This window comes from Alexandromys fortis, unplaced genomic scaffold (genome assembly GCF_014885135.2).
Source record: "Alexandromys fortis isolate MF-2015 unplaced genomic scaffold, M_Fortis_MF-2015_v1.1 scaffold_100_1_3062724, whole genome shotgun sequence".
NCBI classification, from domain to species: Eukaryota; Metazoa; Chordata; class Mammalia; order Rodentia; family Cricetidae; genus Alexandromys; species Alexandromys fortis.
Genome location: NW_026067992.1, coordinates 550,547 through 575,753, shown reverse-complemented (window position 1 = coordinate 575,753; position 25,207 = coordinate 550,547). Strand labels below are relative to the sequence as shown.

Sequence of the window (25,207 nt, the reverse complement as noted above, 5' to 3'; positions counted from 1 at the left end):
TATATAATCCTTGAAGACAATAACATGGTTATCATTCTACCTGGCATGATGTAACTCGCCCACATACAACCACAGTTACGTTTCTCTTAAAATAGTTGGCAAAGTCACCTTGAGGAATGCTTAGTCTTTGAGCACCTTCTAACTTAAATATGAAAATACAGATTGATAATCCTTAGCCACTGATATCTCAGTTGCTGTTGTAGTACACTTAACCACCGATATCTCAATTGATGTATTACATGATAAGAGAGGAAGAAAGCACGACTGTCTGCTTAACATGTGCGCATATATGCAGTCGTTTCCTAGCAGAACGGTACAGAAATTACAGCTTCATTTTTGTGTCTTGTCACGTGACTTTATCTGGTATATACCTTCCCCCACTACTCATTCTTTATTTCCTCAACTCCCAGCAAACACCGCAGCGGGTCTGGTTCTTTCCCTGGAGAAAGGACTAATTAATACCTTCATCCCAAGGGCTCTGGGCCATGCCATCTGCTTGGATTGGGTTGTTGTAGTTTCCCATTGTTACTCAGAGGACATGGTAACACCAAGGTGTCCTAAGGGCTCTCCTGTATCAGAGATATAATCTTCCTTACCTCCATTTTGGAGAAGCAGTCCGCTTTCCCAATGGAAGTCCAGATCGATCACCCCTCCTAACACTATTCCTGCCTTAGCCTGTTGTCTTAAGGGCATCAGAAGCCCAAAGTGGCCCAGCACTGAGCTTTAGTTCAATGAAGCATTTGTTGTGTCTTCTGGCTAAAGCTCTCCCTACCAGCCTGCACACATGCACACACACATTCGCACACATACATATATGTAATTTAAAATTATAAGAGATAGATTGATATTGTCTTAGCTTCTCTGGTTCACTTATCTGTAGAAGGAGGAGATGCCACCCCTGCCTTAATTGATATCAGATTTTCTCCGTGGTTTGATCAAAACAATAGAGCTTTTGTCTCTACATGCTTTTTTATTCTTAATCTAATACCAAGAATTAGAAGTATGAAATTACAGAGCATCTGCAGATGCGACTGTAGTAGCCACCATTAGAATCCTACAATGCTGTGCAAGGTACAGAAGGATGGTTCTTCCTTTGGCTGGGCGCTCATCACCAGGGCACACTGCTAGCAGAATTTGTATCTTCCAACACAGATGATTTAGTTACAGAAGATGTAAGTGCTGACCTCTGAAGACACCTTCTATGCTCTTTCTCTGAGTAGAGAGTAGAATACATACCAGGCTCATGTCTAAGTCACTAGCCTTCAACTCATTGGCTCCCATCCACCGGTAATTCCCGCTTGTGTGTTAAGTTGTGAGGAAGGAATGGAAGCGTTTCCCACACTGCGTGGTGTAACTGGGATTCCAAGGCAGGAGGCGTGACTGAATCCGCAGCAGTAGCATACGTGGGGACAGTTCACATATCTGCACAGAGAAATCAGAGATTTTACATGAAGTCATTAATATGAAAAAGTAAAAATTCAAATAAATATAAATCTGCTTTCAGTGGATCTTTATATTTTTTTTAACTTTCCACATTCACACCTAGTTAAAAATATTTCCCAGTTCCCTTCGCCTTTATTTCCTGGCATTTTGAATATGACTGATGTATGCATCTTGCCGTGATGGTTTTACCTGACCTTCCTGGTAACTTTACCCGCTATTTTATATTTTTAAAGGTCGTTTTCCAGATGAGGAACAGTTTTGTTGGTTGTTAAGATAGTAGGGTCTGCCAGTGCAGCCCAGGCTGGTTCCACTCATCCAGCCTCCCACGAGCTGGGTTACAGCATAAGCCACCATTTCCGCTTATTCCTAAAATCAGCCTTATCGTTTTTCAGTAGAGCTTCAAGTAATCTAAGAGTGCAGTAAAACATGTCTGTGGGCGGGCACATAAGAGTCCACAGCTCTATTTAATAGTTTCCCAAAGACATCTGTCTGTCAAGCATTTCTCCTCCTTTGCTTCCCCAAAGTGGCTGCTTGTGGCTCTCCTGACCCACTTGGACATGGACCACAGGAGATTTAGTGAGGATGATTTTCTCTCTTTTCCTCAAATAGCTAAATTTTTGTAGATGATTTAATGATAAGGATTCTCTCTAATGTATGCTGCCTTTGAAAAGTAACTGTGTTTATCTCTTTTTATCTCCATAGAGAAAGTTAGAGAAATTCAAGAAAAGCTTGATGCTTTCATTGAAGCTCTTCACCAGGAGAAGTAGACTGTACTAAGTGAGTAATTCTGAGACTGCGGCGCACTGGGCACAAAGCATGGACTTAAAGCCTCTTCTAATAATTTTTGGTTCTGCATGACAGCATCCAGCCTGTTTTCTGTGATGTGATCCTTTTGATAGCATGGCTTTCAGAACCAGCTTCCTTTGGATTGGGCCATGCCTTTAAGTCTTTTGATTACCTTCTAGCTAAACTAAAACTATTCTCTAGAACCCATTTTGGACAGAACCAAGGTTAATAAAAGTATTTAATGTTGATTTTCTAACATGTAGGTGACTCGTTCTCTACATTGAACTTGAAGATATAGTTGATCTTGTCTTTTTCTTACCCTCGTACTCACAGTACGTAGTTATGTGTGTTAAACAATTCAGCGTACAGTGCTTCCTTGTCAATTCCACTGAAGCTCCACCAGAAGCAGACTGTATTCGCCCTTGATGCCAACTTGTGTGGCATGCCTCAGGGCAGCAGTTTTGCTTTGCTGTGTTCTAGTTCTGTTTTAAGAATGAATTCTAGAATGCGGGTGTGGTGGCACACTCGAAGGAGAAACGGGAACTTCTCTGTGAGTTAGTTCTAGGCCAGCCTGGGCTACATGAAAGAAATCCTTTCTCAAAAGAAGAAAAAGAAAGAAACGGATTCTGGGGCTGACAAGGCGGGTCAGCAGGTAAAGGAGCTTGCCATCAAGCCCCACTACCTGAGTTCGATGCCCACCCGCAGATAGAAGCAGAGAGCGGAGTCCTGCTGTCCTCTGGCTTTCACACCCACACTTTGTACAAACACATACACACAATAAGTGTTAGGACAGAAAAGAATTCTACTATATGTTTGTTTACTTAATACGCGTAGTAAAATTGTGCTACAATTGTATTATTTTAATAAATCTAGCAGATTTAAACAGTTAAGCTTTACTTTTTAGTAAAGCTATGATTAAGTTGCTTAAGTCTTTTCATTTGTCTTGCCAAATCTGAGATTATCAAATGGGTTTATTTTTACAGAATCTGCTCATAATCACCTCTGCATACATTGGAAGAATGAAAACTTCAGTCTTTTGTCCTGCCTCCTTTCTCCTGTTCTGCCTTTTCAGTGCAAATAAAGTCATAGGGTGAAATTAACCTATGTGTGTTACAGGCACCTCAACCCCCAGCTGCCTTTTGAGCAGAAGAACAGTAAAGAGAGCATTCCCCATCTATGTGCTTGTACTGACGTGACGAACTGGCTAGTAGGCCTAGCCCTCAAAGATAAGGAAGTTATCTCTCAAGTCTTATTTGTGGTGGCACCAGTGGGATTCATTATGGATGTCTTCAGACATATAATAATAGTTGTTTTGGAATAAAACTTACGGTAATTTTTTAAAAGGCATCAATTATGTATATGGTGATAGTTGCCTATTAAGCCATCATCTGTCTACAGTGTTCTGTATCCAGGACTGATTGACTGTAATAATCCAGTTTATGTTCACCCCGTGAAAGGAAGCTGGTTTACCAGAGGATACTTCAGACAGGGTAGCTCGTGTTGGACGATTCAGTGTGTACTCAGTGACAGAAACATCAGCCTTCCGTTGCCAGTGTAGAAAGTCGCCTTGGCAGCCAGTAGCAGCAGCTTACACGGTTGCTGTTCTTACACTCTGTGTATCCATGTACAATTCATTCTTTTGAATATTGTGTGCTTTACGTCAGGCTTTCTGGTGATAGGAGTGGGGTCTCTCCTGTTGACAGCCTTTGGGTTGTGACTCAAGATGGAGAAGAGTCAGGGTAATCAGCTGACGAGTGCCACTCAGAGACACCGAAGTGGGCATCCGGGGCGGGCTGCCGCACAGCCTTCAGGCACTGTTTTAAATGAAATTATTCTAACAAGTGGGAAGATGGTGACCCACCCCCTTAAAGCTGAGAATTCCATTTAATTCATTGCAGCTACAGTAACAACCCTCCCAATATTTTCATGTGCTTTATTTGGAATTGTATTGGTTAAGAGACTGCAAAGCAAACAAATGCGCCATATTTTACTCAAACGTCCCTTTCATCTACTACTTTTTTTTTAATGAAGGCTTTACTGTGCTGGTAAAAATGCCTAGTGTTGCAGGTTGCAGTTTTTATTTCACAGTTAATTTTATAAAAAGTTTTCTTGGAATTGTTTTTTGTAAGAATTCTCTACCACACACATACTTCATATATATATACATACATATATATACATACACACACACATATATATGTATATGTATGTATGGAAGGCAAAATACTTCAGAAACTATAAATTCGGTATGCATTTTATTTAAATTAGGAGATAAGAAATCTAGGTACTATCCTCACCAGGAAAAGCAGCATCTGTTGTTTCCTAGGATGCGAGTGCTCCGGTGCCTTGTGTCCCGTAGGTATGGGACAGTGCTGAACGGAAGCTAGGTAGAGCCCTGTGCTGATTGACACACGGGTTAGGAAAGGGTCCCCTAAGTTCTGCCAATCTAACTGGGTGGAAGCCCTGGCTAAGGCCAGCAGGGGAGAGCTGCAGTTTTCTCCTAAGGAAAAGCTGATGTTAGGCATCATATTCCTTTGTATAATTTTTTTTTCATGGAAGAGAACTTTTATTTCTTTGTGGGGGTCAATATTTGTAATTTCAACCAAAAATCCCTGTCATTCCTCATGTCCCCATGGGTTATTTTAACCTGGTTTCTTGCTAACCATGTCTTTCCACACCCCTCCAAGGCCGGTATTTGTCAGATGTGGAAGCTGTAGACAGGAGATAAAGTTCAGTCCAGCAGTCGGCCCTGTGTGTCGAGTTTGTAGTTCAGGTGCTTGATCGACAGAAGGTAAAGTCTAACTGGACCAGAAATCATTTGTTTTTCACATCCAAATTTGCAAAGAATGGAGTGTACAAAATTCTATTTGGAGAACAAAGGGATTTTTAGTAGATGGTAAGCAAAATGAATTGTGGGACGTCGGCTATAACAACATGAACCAGAGGACGCAAGCATGCTGCTTTACGCACACAGCGGCCAAGCTGCAGTTGCAGGCGGAGCTGCCAGCCTTTGGGGGTCTTACTCCTACTCTCGTTTTAGCCCCATTTCCTAGGCCATACTCAGTGGACTCTCACACATTACCTGGTACCCAGTGGAATCTGCAGTGTGAATGTGCACAGGGGGCACAACAGGTGGGACTTCCTCGCTGCAATTTCGGAATGTCACATGAGGATTCTGGTGGCGCACAGCAATAATCCCAGCCCTCAAGTGGCAGAAGCAGGACTATTATGAGTTAAAGGCAATCCAGAGTTATGCAGGGAGGCCCTGTCTCAAAACAAAAATCATACAATTAAGAGTGTAGACTTAATGGACAAATTTCTAGTTAATTTTGTATTTATTTCAGATGTATTTATCTGATAAAAAGAAACATGGTATCTTTTTCTTTGCAGTAATGAGATCACGGTGCTGGCGTATCTCCATCCTCTATGCTGGTGTATGGTAGACTGTCGTTGCTGTAGCAAATGGAAATGTGCTTGGAAATATGCTTACCTTCTAAACAATCATGGCTATTGGATATCTAAATATTTACACTTAACCATGTCTTCATGTGCACTGTGAATGGACTTTGTATTATTTTTTTAAACCTTACACTCGATGTAAACGTTACTACGACTTCTATTTGCCTGTGCTTGATCTGAGGTCATTTGTGTAGATGGGTAATTAAAAGATACTAAGTGACATTATAGTTCTCTTATGGAGAGCATCTTTTTACCTTGTCTTTGTTTTAATGAGGAAGAGACGCCCCATAATATAGCCAAACCCCTGAGCTAAGGAGCTTTCAAAGTGGTTTTCTCAGAAGGCTGAATGTCCTGGACTTTGCACATCTCACTTGTAATCCATGTCCAGCTGATGCTGCTTTTCCTGCCTTGACATTTGTCAAAACACTTCAGTATTTTCTTCAGTAAAATGTGAAAATTCTAGAACAGTTTTCTAGCTGCACTGTGCAGCTGTGACCATCGCTTCCATTGATGGTGCTGATGTGTTCAGCCCCACAGGACGCTCGCTGAGGGCTGTTAACTAACTTCAAGGCCTGGAGGGAACTGTAAGCGTCACGTCTATCCATTCTGATTAAAGTGTCCTATTCTCACGTTTTATTGCCACCACACTTTGCTCCTGAGTGATGCTCATAAAGTAACTCGCTGGCAGTTAGCTAGCAGAGTGCGGGACTTGGTGTGCAGGGCACAGTCATCACTGGGAGAAGGTACAGAAGGACAGATTTCTGGTCAGTGAATGTAAGATCCTTTGTTGTAATTCAAGCTTTTGTCTTTTCTGTGTTTCAAGTTCCAGATCTTCATCCAAAAAGTGAAGAATTTAGTTCCTAAAGACTCAATAGAACAATTTGTTTTCTTTTAGCAGATTTGTTCAGTTAAGGAATTAATATAGTTACAATGTGCTAAAGACAACACAAGTGTGCTTCCTTAGGAAAATTTATAATTAAGTAACCAGCTTGAGATGGCTATGATGGTCCCTGACCCTGCACTAACCAGACTAGGTAGACGTTTACAGAAAACTGGAAATACAAAACTGTTGGAGGCTTACAGTAACATTATAAAGACTAATTAGGAGAGCTTTGTGCTGAGGAGCACAGTTCATAAAATTATAGGTAAGAAAGATCGTCCTCAAAAGTCATTATGTTAGATTACTTTCCTAAAATGACAGAATTGAGTTACCACCTTAATAATCGGAAACGTGGCCAGATGTGGTAGTACCTTCTGGAATCCCAGCACTCAGGAGGCAGAGGCAGGCAGAACTCTGTGAGTCTGAGGCCAGCCTGGTCTGCAGAGTGAGTTCCAGGATAGCCAGGGCTACGCAGAGAAACCCCAGCTCAAAAGAGGAGTTCAAACCCAACCTGAGCTACATGGCAGCCTGTTTCAAATCAAACGGTGGCAAACATGTACGTGATTCCTCCTGGAAAGACTTCAGTGAGTGACACATGTTCTTAAAACCAGGTTAGGGTTCTTTTGGAAGGCAGTAACTACTCTTAGGCATGTTCAAGTCAGCTCTTCCATACCTCTTTGTGATAAAGAATTGCTGCTATTTTTATTAGTAGTATAAACTAATACAGATGTAAACTGATTTCTGTGCACGTATTTGAAACTGAAAACTTGGAAGGAGAAACCAGAGACCCCACTAAAGACCCAGTCACCACACAGTATTGCTGGCCACAGCCTCCCAGGACCAAGTCCCCTGCTCACTCCTGGGGACAGGTCTACCCCCAGTCTTGCATAACTGAGTAACAGAGCAACAACCTGGAAGTCAGGATTTTATCCACTGTAGCATGTACCAAACACTCATGAGACCTTGAAGGTTTTGTGAAGGAATTTGAAAGGAACAGGTTAGCTCCCTCTTCCCGCAGTCTGAACGACTCACCTTCCTCCACGGTGGTAAGCCCTGGCTTTCATGATGTCTTTGTTCAAGGTCGGTAGCAGTATCTTTTGCAAAAGTCTAGTGGTACCCTAAAATTATTCAATAATTTTGAGCCTGCAAAGCTTCCATTAGAGACAACGAATATTCTGTTCTTTTGGACAGAACTCAGATTTTACTGGCCTTGCTTTAGCCTCTAGAAAGTTCTGCAAATCCTTGACCTTTCAACTTGAGGAATGAGCATAAGCACTTTTTGTTGCCCAATCTATTCTCCCTCTATTATTGAATTCTTTTTTTTCTGTGTCCTCTTCTCTCCTTTTTTCCATCTCTGTTTCTCCCTCCCTCCCTCCCCTCCCCCTCATTTCTTTTTCTCTCTTCCATGGTACTGGAGATTGAAGACAGAACACTCAACCACTGAGCCACACCCAACCAGGACTGTAAAGCTTACTTGACTCTTGGTTAAGAACATGTTTGTCTAGTGAATGTAAATTGAAAGGTCCACACAGACAATAATGAACCTACCAGCCAGACCCCCTGGAATGCAAATACATGATTTTTTTTTCTGTTATTTATAGATAGCAATAACCAGAAGTCACCATACTAATGCCTCAACAACAAAGTGCACACACCCAGAGACAATAGTAAACCTGCCTCCTCACTGAACAGCACTAGAGTAGGAGGTGCCGGAAGTGTGTTGGCAAGGAGGCCTGTGAAAGATCTGAGCTGGGCTCAGCACTGTAAAGAGCTAGCCTTGAGCAAAGAGATTCATCCAGAGCTCGCCGGAAGCACTAATGGTCAGCGGCTTGTCTTGCCAGAAGACTGTGCCTGTGAATTGATTGAGAAAACTCAAATCCGGAACACGATTCCAGCATGACTTTTGTTTTTATCACTAGCAGAACTGTCTCTGTCTGTGGCTGTGAGTGCCTTTGACAAAGCCACCGTGGTGGCAAAGTCAGGCTTTGAAAGCCAGTCTGGTCACAAAGCACTTTGCACAGTAACCTCCTCTACAAAGTGCTTTGAGGACAGCACGCGTGTGCGTGGTATTGGGGCCCACTGGTACACCATACATGAGAAAGTCAAGATGAGCCCTTCATTCAAACAAGCGGGAAATTCGTGAGGCTGTGCTGCAGGAATGGCTCTGAGCAGAGTGTGCCCGGCTGCGGGAACGGCTCTGAGCAGAGTGTGCCTGGCTGCGGGAACGGCTCTGAGCAGAGTGTGCCCGGCTGCGGGCCTGAGCCTGTCAGCCCTCCTTTGCCATTTCCCTTCACCTTGGGAATTTCCACCTCTTACTTTTGCAGATACTGATCTTTTTGGGTTAACTTCCAAAGATGCAGAGTTTTTTTTTTTTTTTAATCCCAGTTTTTAAAACTTTAATTTTTTTTTTTCTTCCGTGGTACCAAATTTAGTTTTCCTAAGTTTCTCCTTTGGCTGTCTTTTTGTTACTTAAAAAAAAACTAACACTTTTGAAAGGAAAGGTGTTAACAGAAGCCTGTACAATTTCAACTAAATTTATTTCCAGAAATCTCATATACACCCCTTGGTTCTCTTGCTTTGAGGCACGTCAGGCTTCTCAAGCCTTAATATGGAAATGGCAGCTTTTCCTGCCAAGACTGTCTTTCAGGCACTTCTCAGCATCAACACCAAGCCACTCCCATTTTTATGTATCCAGACTCCTCTTTCCAAACATCTTGATAATTTACATTCCCGCTAGTTATACTAATTACTATGGCCATAGCTGCAACGCGACTATAGACCATGGTGTTCTTCATATGGCGGGAGGCACCGGGACCGGGATGTTCTCCCCATGGGCGCCCCCCTTTGGTGCTATTCGCCAGCTGTGCCCTCGATGATTGGCTGGCCTTTTGATGTGCAGATAGTACAAGTTGGTCACAAACTTGTGTACAATGAGGCTGTTCTGGTTCATGTGGAAATCAACATCCTTTTTTGTGTAAGCGAGTGACAGGATGCTGCAATACCATTAGCATTTGCAAAGAGGGTGCTCGGTGCTGGGGCGGCACCACGGATCCTGGCTGCTCAGTTTGTGTCGCTCCATTATGTGAAAGGATACAAAGAAGCTGAAGGCTGGCAAAGGCCTGTCAAATCTTGTAATGTAGTGCGACCCCCAAACTCTACTTGGCCTCCAAGCAGCTCTTGTTCCCTGTCCCACCCCTTTCTGTGAATGGGCACTGAGGTAGGTAAATGAATTCAGTGCCTGGTGGGTGGGGGATTCCTTTCTGACCTCATTCCTGTACTATTTGTTTGCAGGCTTGTAGGGGGAGAGGAGGACATTTTGGAATCCTTTGTGTCAAATCATTTTCTTGCAGGTTGGGGAGTTAATGGTAACTTTGTCTGAGGCCAGCCAAGCAGAAAGTCTGTGCAGATGAGGCGTGGCATGTTTAACCTCCTCAGGAAAAAAAAAAAAAAAAAAAAAGCAAAATGAGAATATGGAAATGGGGAACCTTCTAGAGCAGATGGATATGCCACACGTCGGCATGTTCAACATCTGCTGCCAGGAAGCTCAAGCCTTGCCCAGCATGTTTCTGCGTAGGGGAGTTCTTCACTCCTGAGTCATCATGCCCTTTATACTGATATCTACAGTTAGGATAATCGTGTGTGTGTGTGTGTGTGTGTGTGTGTGTCCTAGTACCTGACTAAGTGGCTATAGTGTGGTGTGATGGAAGAATTCTTAAACAAAGAACAGGTTTTCTTTTTATACCTAAAGGATGAACTACAACATTAGAGCCCCATACTAGAGCTCATATTTTGCAGAGAGAGGGACGGAGGGGGGAGGGAGGGAGGGAGGGAGGGAGGGAGGGAGGGAGGGAGGGAGGGAGGGAAGGAGGGAGCCCAAGAAGCTATTGGTTTAGCGCTACAGCAAGAGCCGGTTCCCAATTCCAGCAAATTCTGTTCCATGGAGATTCAGGCACAAGGGCACAGGACAGCACCTCCGCAAGCAGGCCGCCTGTAAGGGAAGTCAGGGCTTGGGATGATCATATGACATCTTATTTTTAAATGCTTGAAGCTAAGTTTTGAGATCCAGACACCCGTGAGTCAGAAGCATCTTCACTCAGCGTTCTGCCCACCCGTGAGTGGCTGTCTGAGGCTTTCAGCTCCAGCAGTCTGTCCGTCTGTGGACTTGGGTGCTTCTGAGACCTGAAAATAACACAACTTCTGGAAACAATATGACTTCTGGATGTTCTTGGAGGCACAGATTTATGATGAGGCTGGCCTGGAGGGTGATTATTTATTAAACACTGCTGTATTCCAGATGCTTCAATATACAGGCCTACTTATTTTTACAGCTTCTTGGTGTAGGCGCTATCAGCATCTGACCAGTGTAACCTGACGGGGGCTGTATGAAGTCCATGCTAGCTGGCTGACAGGCCTCTATGGGAGCCCGTGTAAGTGTAGCTGCGAAGTCCTGGAAACAGAACTGCAGAAAGGACTGGGCCTTGGCCTGGAGCTTCCTTATCAGTTCTATCCTGAGGCATCAGTGCCTTCATGACACAGACCATTAGATTTAAAAACAGGAATCCATATATTCTGAAGGTCGGTGTGCAAAGTGATTTTGGACTCCCAGCACCCTGGAAAAAGCCAGCTGCAGCCACTCACATTTCTGACCCTCGCACTTGGGGAGGGACAGGAGCAGAGAGGCCCTGGGGCCTTGCTGGCATCTAGCTCCAGGTTCACAGAAAGACACCATAGTAGGTGCTGAAGAGAGCTCAGTTGATGAAACACATGCTGGGAAGAGCAATAGAGGAGGGCACCCATGGGTCGCCATCAGTCCCTGACCTCCGCACACACAGGCTTGGGTGAGCGCTCACACACCTCTTTTCAAGTGCACGCATTTGCAGGCGTGTGTTCTGCTGCTGCATCCAGCATAACATCAGTATGTACTAAGGGAAAGCTTTATTGGATGAGTTGCACATGTATGTATAAAAACCTTTGTGCTCTCGGTGTCCGGTGTGTTCAGGTTCCGAAAGGCACACTGGTGAGCTTCCGCAGGGTGAAGTGGAGCTTACCATGCCAATTCGTTCATTTTGACCGATTCTGCCAAGAGGCAATTGCATTTTTGCAAGTTACCATAAAAGAGGTATTCCAAATATATAATTGATGTACCGCTTACCTAAAACCACCCCACAAAAAAAATGCCAGTTGTCTGTACACTGGGTGGGTGTGTTAGATCCCAGCTGCTGTTTGAGTCTTGATCACCTGCAGCTGGAACAGCTGATTCTGCACACAGACCCCAGGCTAACAAACTCCAAACAATCCGAAGTTACCTGCGGTACACCTGTGTGGTAGATACACATTAGCCAAATGGGTTCCTCCTACACACACACACACACACACACTTAAAGTCACACTCCTGCAAATGCAAGACACACACATGCCTGCCACCCTATTCCCTGGAATGAGAACCCTACCATGGACCACCCATGAATCACATGGTGTAGAACCTGAAACCTCTAAGAAGTGACCCCCACTCAGCCCCATGGGCCTGAAATCTCAGAGCCCCCACTTATTCTCTCTGTCCATTTGTCAATGGGGTCCATAGCTCTACTAACAAATCTCCCAAAGGACAGCCCTCTTCAGTGTGCCCCTTAAGCCACTAAGAATGTAGCTATAGAATCAAGACTCACAAAAGAGTTCATCCCTTGTTCTAAAGAGCACAAGCCTACCTGGCAGTAGGCTAGGAGAGGCTGCTGCTGAGCAGGGAGAGGCAACGCCATGGCACATACAGAGTTCTGACGCATGTGTCAAAAGAGGAACAGATCACAGGAGACGGCGTGAAGAATGCCTGTTCTGGGACTCCGCCATCTGCTTGGCCCAGGAGAGCCCTACCTCCTGCATCTGAAATGAGAAGGAACAAGAACTGATGGCTGTGACAAACTACCTAACAAAAAGCCACCTACAGGAGGAAGATTTCATTCTGCCTCGAATTTGAGAAGATGCACAGTCCTTCATGGCAAGGGGAGTTGGCAGCAGGAGCGTGACATGGCTGGACATAGGACATCTTTAGTCAGGAAGTAGAGAGTGGAGAAGCAGGGCTGCTGTGAAATCCGGAGGCCCAGTCCTGATGACCCTTTACCCCAGGGAGGCTCCACCTCCTAGAGATTCAACCACCTCCTCTAATCCTGCCAGGCACTGCAGTTCAAACGGGCGAGCCTAGGGGAAAAAAGCTTTTACATCAGCTTTGAATTTTAGGGCTGCTATTGCCGTGATGAAGCACCATTACCAAAAATGGTTTGGGGAGGACTTACATTTCCACACTGCTCATCATCCTCAAAGGAAGTCAGGACAGGAACCTGGAGACAGACAAGAGGAAGAAACACTGATTGGCACAGGGTGTGTCCGGAAGGGTGAAGCGAGATCAGGAGTTCAGAAGGTAGGCACCTGGAACTGTGGATAGGCCCCTGAAGCCACTGAAGAAGCAGTGCCTTCACCTACCCTCCCCCCCAGCACACCTTTTCTGAGCCCAGTGCTAAGAACTGAGCCCCGAGTCCCTCCTGAACATCTGGCTCAGAGATGGCAAGTCCTCCCCTCAAGGGAAAAACATGAGAGCCCTGGCTCAGCCCTGCACTAGAAAAGGGTGAAACGGCCTGAAACCAAGGGAGGTTTCTAAGGAGCCATGGGTTAGCAGCCTGAGGATACAGCAGGCCCTGAGAGCAGATACTGTTTGAGGTGTGGGTAAACTTAATTCGTAGTCAAGGAGCGGGAGATTGCCCTTCTGTACAAACAGCCTTGGTATTGGTCCAGCCCTTGTCTTTCAGGGCCACTTGAGAACTCAGCATAGCTGTTACGTTAGCTATTTTTATTTTACTTTTTTTCATGTGGATGGGCTCTTTACCATGACTTTAGCTTTCTCCATCCTGGATACTGTGAACGCAGTTACCCAGAAATAAGAAACATGAACTTTTAAAATGTCATTGTATCCTCACGTCTGAAAATCAATTGGCTGTTTCTGTAAACCCTGTATTTGTGCCACCACCCCTGCCTGGGTTTCTTTCTAAATGACAAAGTGGCTGCCGACACACAGTGCTGGCTGTAGGTACCCGTGGGATGGCAGTCCCCTCCCGGACAGGTCCCCCTGTGCCAGCTCCAGGCTCTCATCTATCTGTCCCCTTCTCTCCATCTTTCTACCCTCATCCCCAGCAGGCTGCTTGCAGATGGCACAGACGGTTTCTATCTAACCCAGCCAAAGGGCAGCCAGTCCTCCCTCCGTGGCGCTGCCCCTTCTCTGACTTGTGCTGTTTAGAGGCAGGCACTGTGCTGTGCGCCAGACAGAAACGTGGTAGTGTCCCCCTCAGTACGATCAACGAGCCCGTCACCTGTTTTGACAGTTTTTACTCCATTATCTTTGGAATCCACGCAATCCTCCCCAGTCTCCAGTCTCAACACACTCACTGCAGCCCATATACGTCACCTCTGTGATTGCCATAAGCCTTTGTGTTTATCACCTGCCCCCAGCCGGTTAAAATCTGATTCTGTGTAGCTGTATTTCTCTGTTGATAGAAATCAGAGTCCTGCCGGTCTCACGGAAGCCTTGATCAGCTTCCTGCGAAACTGCCTTTTGTAAAGGAAATCACCTTTAACGGACAGGTGGCCTGCATGACTGTTACCTCAGGGGATCTTGGAGATATATCAACCAAGGGGATAAGGCAGTCATTGTGTGAAATGAGTAGGTTCAGTTCTCTTATTATGCCTTGAATGAGAGTTAAACCTTAATCAATCAGTTCGATTCTGACAATAAAGCTTCTTGAGACGGTTCTAACTGGATCATGGCACGCATTTCTGGTTCTGTGAGCTATCAACTAGACTCAACACAGGAAATGTGTCAAGAAGAAAATTGTGCCCTCAATTTTTTTTCTTTTAGTTTGTTTGCATAGGGATGTCTCTACACGAGTCACTGCCCCCTTAGATACCAACTCTCTTGTTTTTTTTTGTTTTTTATTTTTTTTTTTTTAAAAAATCTTTTTTAAGATTTATTTATTATGCCTGCATATATACCTGCACACCAGAAGAGGGCACCAAATCTCATTACAGATGATTGTGAGCCACCACGTGGTTCCTCAGTGGTCTTAACTGCTGAGCTATGTCTCCAGTCCAGATACCAACTCTTTTGTGCCCCAGCATCAGGTACAGGGTCTTCCAGGTCCTTTTGCTGCCGCAAGGTCAGCATGAATTTGCAGTACCAATATTTGTACTCTTCCACTGGCCGAGAACCAGCCCTGGTGGAGTGCTAGAGCCTTCGGAGGGACCCAGTCAACAGCACCAGCCTACAGCAGCAGGACGATTTTTATAAAGGAGAAACTGGTTAGTAAAAGGCTGTGAGGACAAATTGGTGAGGTTAAATAAAAGATTGTGCATACAAAATAGGATGGAAATCTCAAGGGCCTTTACCTGGAAGACAGTCTTAAGAAAGAAGTATCAAGATCAAATTAGTCTGTGTGCATGTCCGTGGGGTGCTATGGTATTGTCTTGATGTTAACTAATAGAAGACCCAGTCCAATATGGGAAGCACCATTTCCTGAGAAAAAGGCTAGCGGAAGCACAAGGATGTAGTCTCTCTTGGCTCTTGACTATAGATGGGATGTTACCAATTACTTGAGCTTCTGCCTTGACTTCCCTCAAACGAGGCACTATAACCTGGGACTGCAAAGCAAATAAGCCCTTCCTCCCTTATGGTGTTTCTTGCCGCAGTCCTTGTCACAGCAAGAGAAATGGAACTCAAGGGCACACCCTTTGTTCAAGCATGCCATATAGTGTGTACTCTGATTTAAAAAATAAAATTTTCTAAAGTAAAAAGACCATTGCTTTGATTATGTAGGACCTGATCCTATAGCTAAGCCTCATAACAGTGATTTACATTCATCAAACAAACAAACAAGCCCAGGTTGAAAATAGCTGTAGACCTGTACTCCCCATGAAAAACCCCTTGGTCTATTAACCTAAAGTCAGGGTCTCTTTTATGAATGACAAGTACCAGAAGCAGCATAGCAAACGTCCAAGAATGGGCTGCATTCAGGTCCTCGGACAACTCCTCCCGGTCTGCTCTGTCCCTTGAGGTTCCAGTGACTTCCCGTCCTTGCACTCAGGTGTCTGTCTTCAGACTATGTCTTGTTTGACCCACCACTGCAGTCCACACTGTTGACCAGCCCCGCCTTGGAATCCTGGCCACCTCCATTATATCCATGCTGATTTTCCTCCTCTTCTGCTAGAATGTCTAATAGAAAAGTTGCCAACTTTTCTTTCCCCATCCAACCACTGAGAATTCTGTCCTGACCTACTCTCGGTCTATGTGCTCTTGCTAAATGTCATCCGCTCCCAAAGCCAGCTATGTCATCAACGATGATCCCCAGCACCTCAGTAGTTGCATGTATATTTCTCAAAGATACCTCAAGGCTGATCTTACTACTGCCCTCCACGACCCTGTTTCCTTCTATTTCACTAAGCGATAGGGTATCACGTAGCCCAGGCTGGCCTTGAACTTGCTACGCAGCTGACCTTTCAGATCCTCCTGCCTCCACTTCCTGAATGATGGGATCCTAAGCATTTCCAACCAAGTCTGGTTCTAGAGATGGTACCCAGAACTTCATGCATGGCAGGGAAACTGTGGTGGTTTGAAAGTGACCTCTATAGGCTCAGATATTTGACTACTTGGTCCTCAGTTGGTGTAACAGTTTGGGAAGGGTTAGGAGGCCTTGATGGAGGAGGTATGTCATTAGGGGTAGGGTATGAGGTTTCAAAAACCCATGTCATTCCCAGTGTCTATCTCTCTCCTGTAATGGCATTTCAGTTGTATTTTAATAAATAAAGACTGCCTGAAGATCTGAGAGTAAAACAGTCCCACTGGTCAGCCTTACAGTCCAGGTTACAGTAACGCACACCTTCAATTCCAGTACTCATGGTGACACACACCTTTAATCCCAGTATCCACGGTGACGTGCACCTTTAATCCCAGTAGTCACAATGACACACACCTTTAATCCCAGTAGCCACACTAGTAGCCAGAAAACTGGATGGTGCATGCCTTTAAATGGTGGTGGTGCACACCTTTAATCCCAGCCCTAGAGAGGATTAAAAAGTGGGAGGAGACAGCTCTCAGACACAATCTCTTTCTGAGATTCCTGGAGGCAGGATCGCCATTTCAGACTGAGGTCGAGATAAGAGCCAGTGGCTGGCTGGTTCACTTTTCAGATCTTCAGGTTGAACCCCCAGTTTCTCTCTCTGAGTTTTTATTATGCGTGCTTCACTCTGCCTTGTCCTTGTGGGTCAGATGTAAGCTCTCAGCTAGTGCTCTACAGCCTTGCCCGCTGCCATGCTCCCCACCGGAATAGTCACAGACTCTAAAGTTCTGGAACCATGAGCTCCCAAATGAAACACTTTCTTTTATAAATTGCTTTGGTGATGGTGTTTGTCATGACAATAGAAAATAACTAAGACATAAGCACTACCTCAACTGAGCTGTATCCCCCCTGCATGCCCTACATTTTATATAACGAGAACAAATTATCTTCAGCCTCAAGGACAAGAGTGTTCTGACCATTGGTGGCTACGACAATATAGCTGTGATGTTCTTTTTTTCTTTCTTTTTAAAATTTGGTATGCACTGATACTTTGCATGCAAATCTGTATGAGGGTGTTGGGTATCCCGGAACTGGAGTTACAAACAGTTGTGAGCTGCCATGAAGGTGCTGGGAATTGAACCTGGGTCCTCCGGAAGAACAATCAGTGCCCTTAAACCACTGAGCCATCTCTCCAGCCCCACACTGTGGAACCTGAATGCTTTTTCAGACAGTTCAAGCTCCCATGTTTGAACCCATGACTGTCTTTTAGGACATCTTGTTTTTCCAACTGAAGCTTTATTGTGAAAACTGGGGTCAGGATTTAAGTTTTTCAAGAACATGTCCTGGGCTGTCTTCTGAGAGCCACTTCTTGACCACCCATGTCTGTCTGATAGACTGCATTTCATGACAGCCAGAGACCCTAATTTCCTAAACACAGCGGCTGCCGCAGTAAATCATTATTGAATGGATGTGCTTATCAGAATGTGGAAACTGTAAAACATTTTATAGATTAATATCTGCTCAGAAAAGGAATTCCCAAAGAACAGAGCAATGCTATTTTGTTACAGCCCTGGTCTCTGAACCACACTGACAGGCTTCCTGGTATCTGGTACCATTCCCCACCCCCAGGGGGAAACTGTGGGTGCAGCCAGAAAATTTGACTGGGTTAGCATTCTGGGAAGCCACTTCTTCTCTAGGTAGTATCAAATTCGTCTCAAATTCTTGAGTTCTCATTTCACTAAAAAATAAAATAAAAATAGAACTCTGTGTGCGCGCATGTGTGGTGTCCGTGAATGTATCCTTGTGTGTGTGTGTGAATCTCCGGTTGTTGTTGTTGGCGGTGGTGTTGTTGTAATCAAAGCCAGGTGATGTGCAACTTTCCAAGCGTCCAGCATGTGTTCAAAAGCATTAGCCAGGATTATGATACTATATCGATCTAAACCAAGGGCCAGTCAATAGGTGTTTTCAAACCAAACAAAAATGGTGCCAGAAACATCAATGGAAGCTTGCCTACCTCCCGGAGCGTCCGCTCAGGCACACTGAATGCCACTTATTTTCCCAAGATCCTTCTTCCACTGGGCCAAGCCGAGGACCGGCAGCCAAGGACCCGCCTGACCTTTGAGCGCCCTGCTTCCTGGAGCCAGCTCGGGAGAGGCTGCGCTGCTGCGGTGGCCCCTGCTGGGCTGTGTGGCTCCCCTCTGGCTGCACCTGTGCTGTGCTTAGGGGCTGGGAGGCTTGGCCCAAGAGTGAACAAAACAGTTCTCACACATGCTGTGTTCGGGATGGACGCTAAGGAGGCTGATTAGCTCTAACCCAGAGACTGCAGTTAAGGATTCTGAATAAACATTGGGCTGCCACACCTGTGTTTGGTTTTCATGAGGCTGTGCAGAGAATCTAGATTCAGGCTGTTTTATCTGCCCCCCCCCCAAAAAAAACCCTTTTTTTTTTTTGTAGAGATGTTAGGATTAACACTTTAAATGCAGAACATGATTGTTTTTGTTTGGTTTGATTTGCTGGGGGTGGGTGTTGTTTTGTTTTTGGAAGTCCTCAGTTGAGTAAAGGTGCCTCAGACCTCCAGTCTAGGAGAGAACTGCTTGCTGCCCCTCCCTCGAACTGACTGTTGTTCAATTTAGCTTTCATTTAGAATCATACGTTGCTATATAGTATTAAGTCGTTCCCTGGCAGCGATTTCACACTGACAGTCCAAAATCTCCCCCGAGTCTGTTCGCCCCTGGAGGCAGCATGGAAGTGTAACTGGGAACAGGTTCCAGGGAGGGACGAGGCAAGTCGGCTCGCGGGCTCAGAGCCACCCTGTGAACAGCAGTTTGCAAGTTGGCGACGTCCTAGTCATTTCCCTTCATTTGCTTATAACATTGGAACGTGAACTAGTGACGGAGACCAGCAGAGCGGGCCTGGTGAAATCCTGATTCTCCAGCCACGCCAGGGCCAGAAGGCAGCCGCCATAGGAAGCAGAAGGACGCAGGGAAGCCCGGGAAAGAAGGCTGCGGAACAGAAACGGAAAGCTGAGGAGGCCGAGCTGGTGGAGGAGGTGGCGACGCTGCTCACGGCCTCCTGGACAGACCCCTCTAATGAAAGCCCCTTCTTCCGCGGGGATTATAAGAATATTCATGACCCTTGAGATCAGCAGGTGAGGCTCAGTCCTCCCTGCTCATCCTTTGGGCAAACAGTCCAGAAAGCCGAGGTTGCCCAGAGGAGAAAGGAACAGTGGGAGCGGGCCACTTTCCTTGCTTCTCTCGCTCCCCGGCCTTCTTTTATGTTCCCGGGTGGAGGGGAGGGCACTTGTCTCGAGGTGAATCAAGGACTGTGTCTTTCATTTCTAAAGAGCAGGCAGCGAGGCCGAGGCAGAAGTCCCGTGACATGACTTGAGACACAAAATGGTATCTTAGCATCGAAGATCCCCTTTGACGACCAGAAGAAAAGCCCCTTTCTTCCCAGCCCGGATTAGGCGAGGAGGGAATTCTCCGGAACATGTGTGCATTGTTTGGCGGAGGGCAGCCAGGCCGGCCAGGGGCTTGCCTCCCAAAGTCAGCCCAAGGAAGCTTGTCCCTAAGTAATTAAAAGGGAATGGAAACAGCAGGGAGTCTTGTTCCAGTACTGCCCACCAAAGTGGGGTCCCTGGGGGATGGTGTGGCCCAGGAAATTGGCTAAATTAATGGTTGTGGAGGGCTTACTGACTGTGTGGGCCCCCGGAGGCACAGAGAGGGCAGGACAAGGAGTCTCCTCAAAGCTCCTTTGATGAAAGAGGGCAAAGGGAAACACCCTCAGAGCTAGCATGTGGCAGCTCCTTGCCACCTGACTGGGCATCCAAGATGCCCTGGGGACACAGCACCTGCAGTGAGGGGCCAGCCCCTCACCAAAAGCAGAGCCCCCAAGACAGTGTGTCCAGGCCCTCATTTGTCCGCTGGTGCGAGCTGGGCCCCTCACTTTCTCCAGCTGATGCTGAGGGGGTCACAGGTCGTGGCCGGGCCTGAGGACCCTGGAGCTTACAAAGCGGCACAGCTACTTCCCTTGACAACAGAGTGCGTGGAAAGCAACCTCTTGTTCTTGTCAGTGGTTGAGGGTCTCACTCAGAAACAACAGGAGAATGTAAGAAGCTCCCAACTGAAGGCTAGCATTGCCTGCCATTTATGAAAAAGAAACATTTTTTTCTTGCCAAAAAAAAAAAAAAAATGTTTTCCCGAAGAAGAACTTATAGATGGCGATGCCCTGGGAACTTCAAGAAAGCAGACATGCTTCAGTTTTCCCAGCTCTCTTGGGCAGGTTGCACTACTGGGGACTGCGGGCAACCTTCAGCAGCAGTGGGGGAGGTTCCTGACCTCCAGGCAGCTAGAGGCAAGATAACAAGACAACAGCTATGGTGCCCGATAGTTAGGATGGGCGTTCCCAAAGGCCAGAGCCCATGAGCAAGCCTGGGCACTGACTTCCTTTGGAGAGTAGTGAATCTAAGTCAATATTGCAGAGTAGACATGCCTTCTCTGGCTGTGTAAATATTGGGCCAGAGACTCGAGTGCCTCCCATGCCGTTGACAACGACGAGATGGTGGCATTGTTGTCTTTGTTACAGTGAAGTGCGGCTCGCAGAGGCTGGCCTAACACCCTGTGTACATAGAAAGGATGCTGTGTGAGGAAGCCCATGTGTTTGCTCTGCCAATACATGCCAGCAGCCAGCCCTCAAACATTCTCCCCTCCATGGTTACAGCTGGGGCTGCTGGAAGCCTCTGCCCCATGGGGCTGCTGAACGGTGGCTAAGCCACACACGTCTTTTCCTCTCTTTCTGGTTCATTTTTGAATAGAGATGTTTTTTTTATTAACATGTAATGTACACAAGCCGTTAGTACAACATGGCAATTCTTCACAAACTACCATACCTCATTGAGCACTAAGCCCCCAGGCCCAGGACATGGGCCTTCCCAGCGCCCCGCAGGCCCAATGGTAAACCCGTTTTATCTCTAGCAAGAATGGCTTCTGTCTGGAATATTGTAGAGTTGTTTCTGTTTTATTTTTTTTATTGTTTTCATTGAGCTATATATTTTTCTCCACTCCCCTCCCTTTCCCTCCTCTCCTTTTCTACCCTCTCCTGAATTGTTTCTGTTCTAAGCCCCAAGATTTGGATGTTCCCCTTAGTGTTAGAGGCAAATACAGTGTATGTTTGTCCAGCAGGGCATGGTTACTGCACAGCCAGCCAGACGTCAATGCAATTCAGTCTCCAGTGTGAGCAAGGCCTCTCTGATCTCTGGCAACAAGGGCCCACTCTGATAAAGGACAGAACTTGTCTCTCTGCCACACCCTGCCCCCCAGGGCCAGCATATAGTGGCCTCGATCTCATTTTCAGCGTGAGAGAAGCAGAGGGGCTGGACCACGTAGGATTGTGTCTGAGTCCATGCTGACATACACATACCCTCAGGAGCCACGTTGAAACGGTGACCTCCACCTTTCTCATCAAGCCCTGTCTGCCTCTTCCTTCCACAATACTTTCCATCCTTAGAAAACACGAGACAGCCTCATCATGGGAGGAGATCAGATGGGCTCGGTTCCGAGTCTGTGTTAAAAGTGTCTCGGGTGGAATTGGAGAAGGAAGATTCCTGAACACTATTGCCTTCCCTCTGACTCCCTTAATCAACAGCCTTTTCTATGCTTGGGTAGGGGCAGGAGAGTGGAACGTCTGACGGCAAGTAGGCACAGCCAAGGATTCAGCCTCCTTACAGTGTGTGTGTGTGTGTGTGTGTGTGTGTGTGTGTAGGGGAGCGGGGCCTCCAAGAAAAGGGAGTTACTCAAGGTTATGTATCTGAGGCAAGCCTACCTCATCACCACACCCAACTTAGAAGGTGTTTAGAGGACTTTCTGACTCAGTGGTACCGAACTTGTCTAGTGTGCATGAGGCCCTAATTCCATCATCAGCAACACAATAAACTAAGGACCTGATGGCTCTTGTCAAAGGACAAAAGTAATCTTTCTCTATGAAGGACACTTTATCTATCATTTATTCATCTACCTATCTACCTATCCATCTATTCTATCTATCTATCTATCTATCTATCATCTATCTATCTATCTATCTATCTATCTATCTATCTATCTATCATCTATCTACCTATCTATTCTATCTGTCTGTCCATCTATCTACCTACCTATCTATCTCATAAGAATCTTCCATCTCGTCTAATTCTCCCTTGTATCCCCTTAACATCCCCAGGCTGCTGTAGAATTTACCTCACTCCAGGATAACAGCCACCCCACGCTCTGTGATTGTAGTCTCCACTGCACAGACTTCAGGCTTGCATTTGAACTATGTGTCAGTGCTATGGCTTAGCTCAGTCCCTGACTTGGAGAAGCTGAGGTCCTGGAGACATCTCCCTTCAGCTTTTCTGCTCACTAGACCCAGAGCCTTTCCCTGAGCTTACACTCTGGTGCTGGTCCTCAAGTACCAAGAGGCTCCACCCCCTAGAGATGGAGAGCCAAGCCTGCCCCCACTGCAGGCTTCCACATATGGTACCAGATGCCAAACAGCCTTTTAATCATGGAAAATTCATAAATTATCTTGTCCTGAGGTCTTTTATTCACTTCCTTTCAAACCATGGAGCTGCAACGCCACAGACCTAGTCACAAGAGCAGGGGTTCTCAACCTGTGGGTCAAAACCGCTTGTGGGAGGGGTGTCAAATGACTTTTCCACAGAGGTCGCCTAAGACCATCAGAAAACACAGTTCTTTATGTTATGATCCATAACAATAGCGAAATTACAGTTATGAAGTTGTAATGAAAATAATTTCATGGTTGCGGGGTCACTGCGGTATGAGGAACTGTTGCAGCAGTAGGAAGGCTCAGAACCACTGCACCAGAAGTTCTGGAGGTTTGCAGCTGGGCACCCACAGAGGCCTGGGAAGATCTCAACAGAGACGGGAGGCAGGTGTCACACTGGCATATAAAATGGTGCTTCAACATCATGTGCCACAAGAAAACTGCTGAGATGCCCGTCAGAAGGAAACCAGGCGAGGGAGTGAACCACTTACTCTTGGCACGGGCCTTTGTTTGGGGAGCAACTTATAGAAGGTGTCTCTGTAAGAACTGAAGCTGGCTGTCCTCTTACCAGCTAGGGTGCTTATAGGGCAGAGACGAGATCATGCAGAAGGCAGATAAAAGGTTTCCTTTTGTGGCCCACAGTTGGTCATTGCCAGGAGTAACTAATGAGTCAGTTCAAGAATGCTGGGTGATCCATAAACACCTCTCCTGGAGGCCATCGCTGGGGTCCCTGGGGCAGGCAGGCAAGAATCTGGAGAAACAAGTTAGTCTAGTTCTAGAAAACAAACTGTAGTTACCGGGATTGTGACAGTTGAGCCAAGGGAGGAGTTTTACAAAATGGTTTGATTCTTGGTAGCAGTCGCAAGTTAAAAGCAATGAGATACTAAGAGCAGCAACGGTGCCTGGGTGAGCCTCTGAAGGTGCTGTGTCAGACCCCCACTAGAAATAAAAGACGCCAACAACACCAGCCAGGCCAACCTTTGGAGCTACAAGGGGTAGAAGAGGAAAAGGAGAGGGGATTTAAGTCGACTCTCAAAGCAGTGTCCAAGCAGACACCCTCCCTCTCACACAAAGATAATACACAGACGACCTACACAGGATGCCCTGGAAGAGGTTCGAAACCATGACTTCAGGGGGAGTCAGAAGAGAAAGGAAAATGCTGTGCGGTGGGGGGAGAGGGGGCGGACAGGAATCGTCCAACCCAAGAACATACAGCTCCCACTAAACATGGCATTCAAAAAAAGTCAGACTATGGAGACAATAAAAGAACCGCAGATTTAGGATGAGATAGTAGCAGGTGGGAGAGCACAGGTGGTTTTGAGGACAGTCGCGTCACTGTATGTGGTGATACCGCGGTGAATACATGCCTGTGTACGCGCTTGTCACCAAGCGCGAGCTCTCGCGTTACCCCGTCTTTAACCGATAACGACGTACCCTTGTAGACTTCAGCAACACATCACTCATGGGGATGTTGCTAAGACAGCTATACACGCACAGGGATAGGAGCTGCGTTGAATCTACAACCCTAATTTTCTGTGAAATTGCTCTTAGAAACTGTACGAAAAACCATGGCAGCATCGTTTTTGCCATCGGATGAAGACAAAAATAGTTTTGGAGATGAGGAGGCAGGTACTAGATATAAACTCGATGTGATGGCTGACACCACAAACTATGGCTGACCTTGGTTCAAGTTTTGCTGTCATTAGTGAGACTGTATAACCTGCATGAGACTTCTTGGTTCCTTCATCTTAACAACAAAAATGGTAAGAATGATGACTAAGGGTTAAATATGACAACATGTAAAATGTGATTGAAAATGTTGGGTTCATCACCATCCCCAGGTGTGTTTGGAGGGTGTGTGTTTACAGGGTCTCTGCTTGACAGACCAGCCTTGGCTCTGCCTTTGACCAATGGTGCATTTGAGTTTCCGATCCCCTTGTCTCTATCTCCCAAAAGCTGGGATTACAGTCCACGGTGACGGGATTTATGTGGAGACGTGAGTCAAACTCAGGCATGTGTGTGTGTTAGGCAAGCACACTACTGACCAAGCTGCTAGTACAGCCCTTGAATGTTTGTAAAAAGAAACATGGGTTTCCTTGTTAAAAGTTTCCGTAAAAAGAAATCTGAGTCTAAACTTCGTAATTCTTCAAAAGATGTAGAAACTCAAATAAAATTTCCTAAAAAGACCTAGATAACACTACCTGATATCAGGACTGGTTATAAAGCTAACGTAATCAATAAATGGTGATTTGATATTAATAAATGGTGACAAGCTCGCAAATAGACCCACGGAGACAAGGCTACTTGACTATTTTGACAAAAAAACAAAACTATGAAGGCAGTTCAGAGACTTTCTTTCCTAGACACCAAAGCGCTTGCACAGCCCTGCACATTTTGCTACAGGCCATGGTGAACTGGGTCTGAAAATAATGAGTAGAAAATTCCAAAAGTAAACAAGTTTTAAATTGTGCACTGTTCTGAGCAGTATGGTGAAACTGCTTGCTGTTTA

The 25,207-nt window shown here is 45.9% G+C and overlaps 1 protein-coding gene and 1 long non-coding RNA gene across 16 annotated transcripts in view; one reads left to right on the top strand and one right to left on the bottom strand.

Annotated features, from left to right (window-relative positions):
- Opa1 (OPA1 mitochondrial dynamin like GTPase) overlaps positions 1–25,207 on the top strand; it is a 576,400-nt gene that overhangs the window by 68,457 nt on the left and 482,736 nt on the right. For 8 of the 15 annotated variants that reach the window (XM_050159934.1, XM_050159948.1, XM_050159944.1 and 5 more), the window contains 2 exons: positions 2,146–2,220; positions 3,213–5,913. In XM_050159934.1, the coding sequence (XP_050015891.1) occupies positions 2,146–2,220 (75 nt within the window). In that variant the 3' untranslated portion in view covers positions 3,213–5,913. Of the gene's footprint in view, positions 1–2,145; positions 3,154–3,212; positions 5,914–25,207 lie in introns of those variants that run through there. The other 7 variants (XM_050159937.1, XM_050159941.1, XM_050159935.1 and 4 more) reach the window with 4 other exon arrangements.
- LOC126512271 (uncharacterized) lies at positions 10,551–15,210 on the bottom strand. The gene is made up of 4 exons (XR_007594981.1): positions 14,603–15,210; positions 12,856–12,900; positions 12,274–12,445; positions 10,551–11,885 (listed from the first exon to the last, which is right to left on the bottom strand). It is a non-coding gene; the product is annotated as an uncharacterized lncRNA (long non-coding RNA).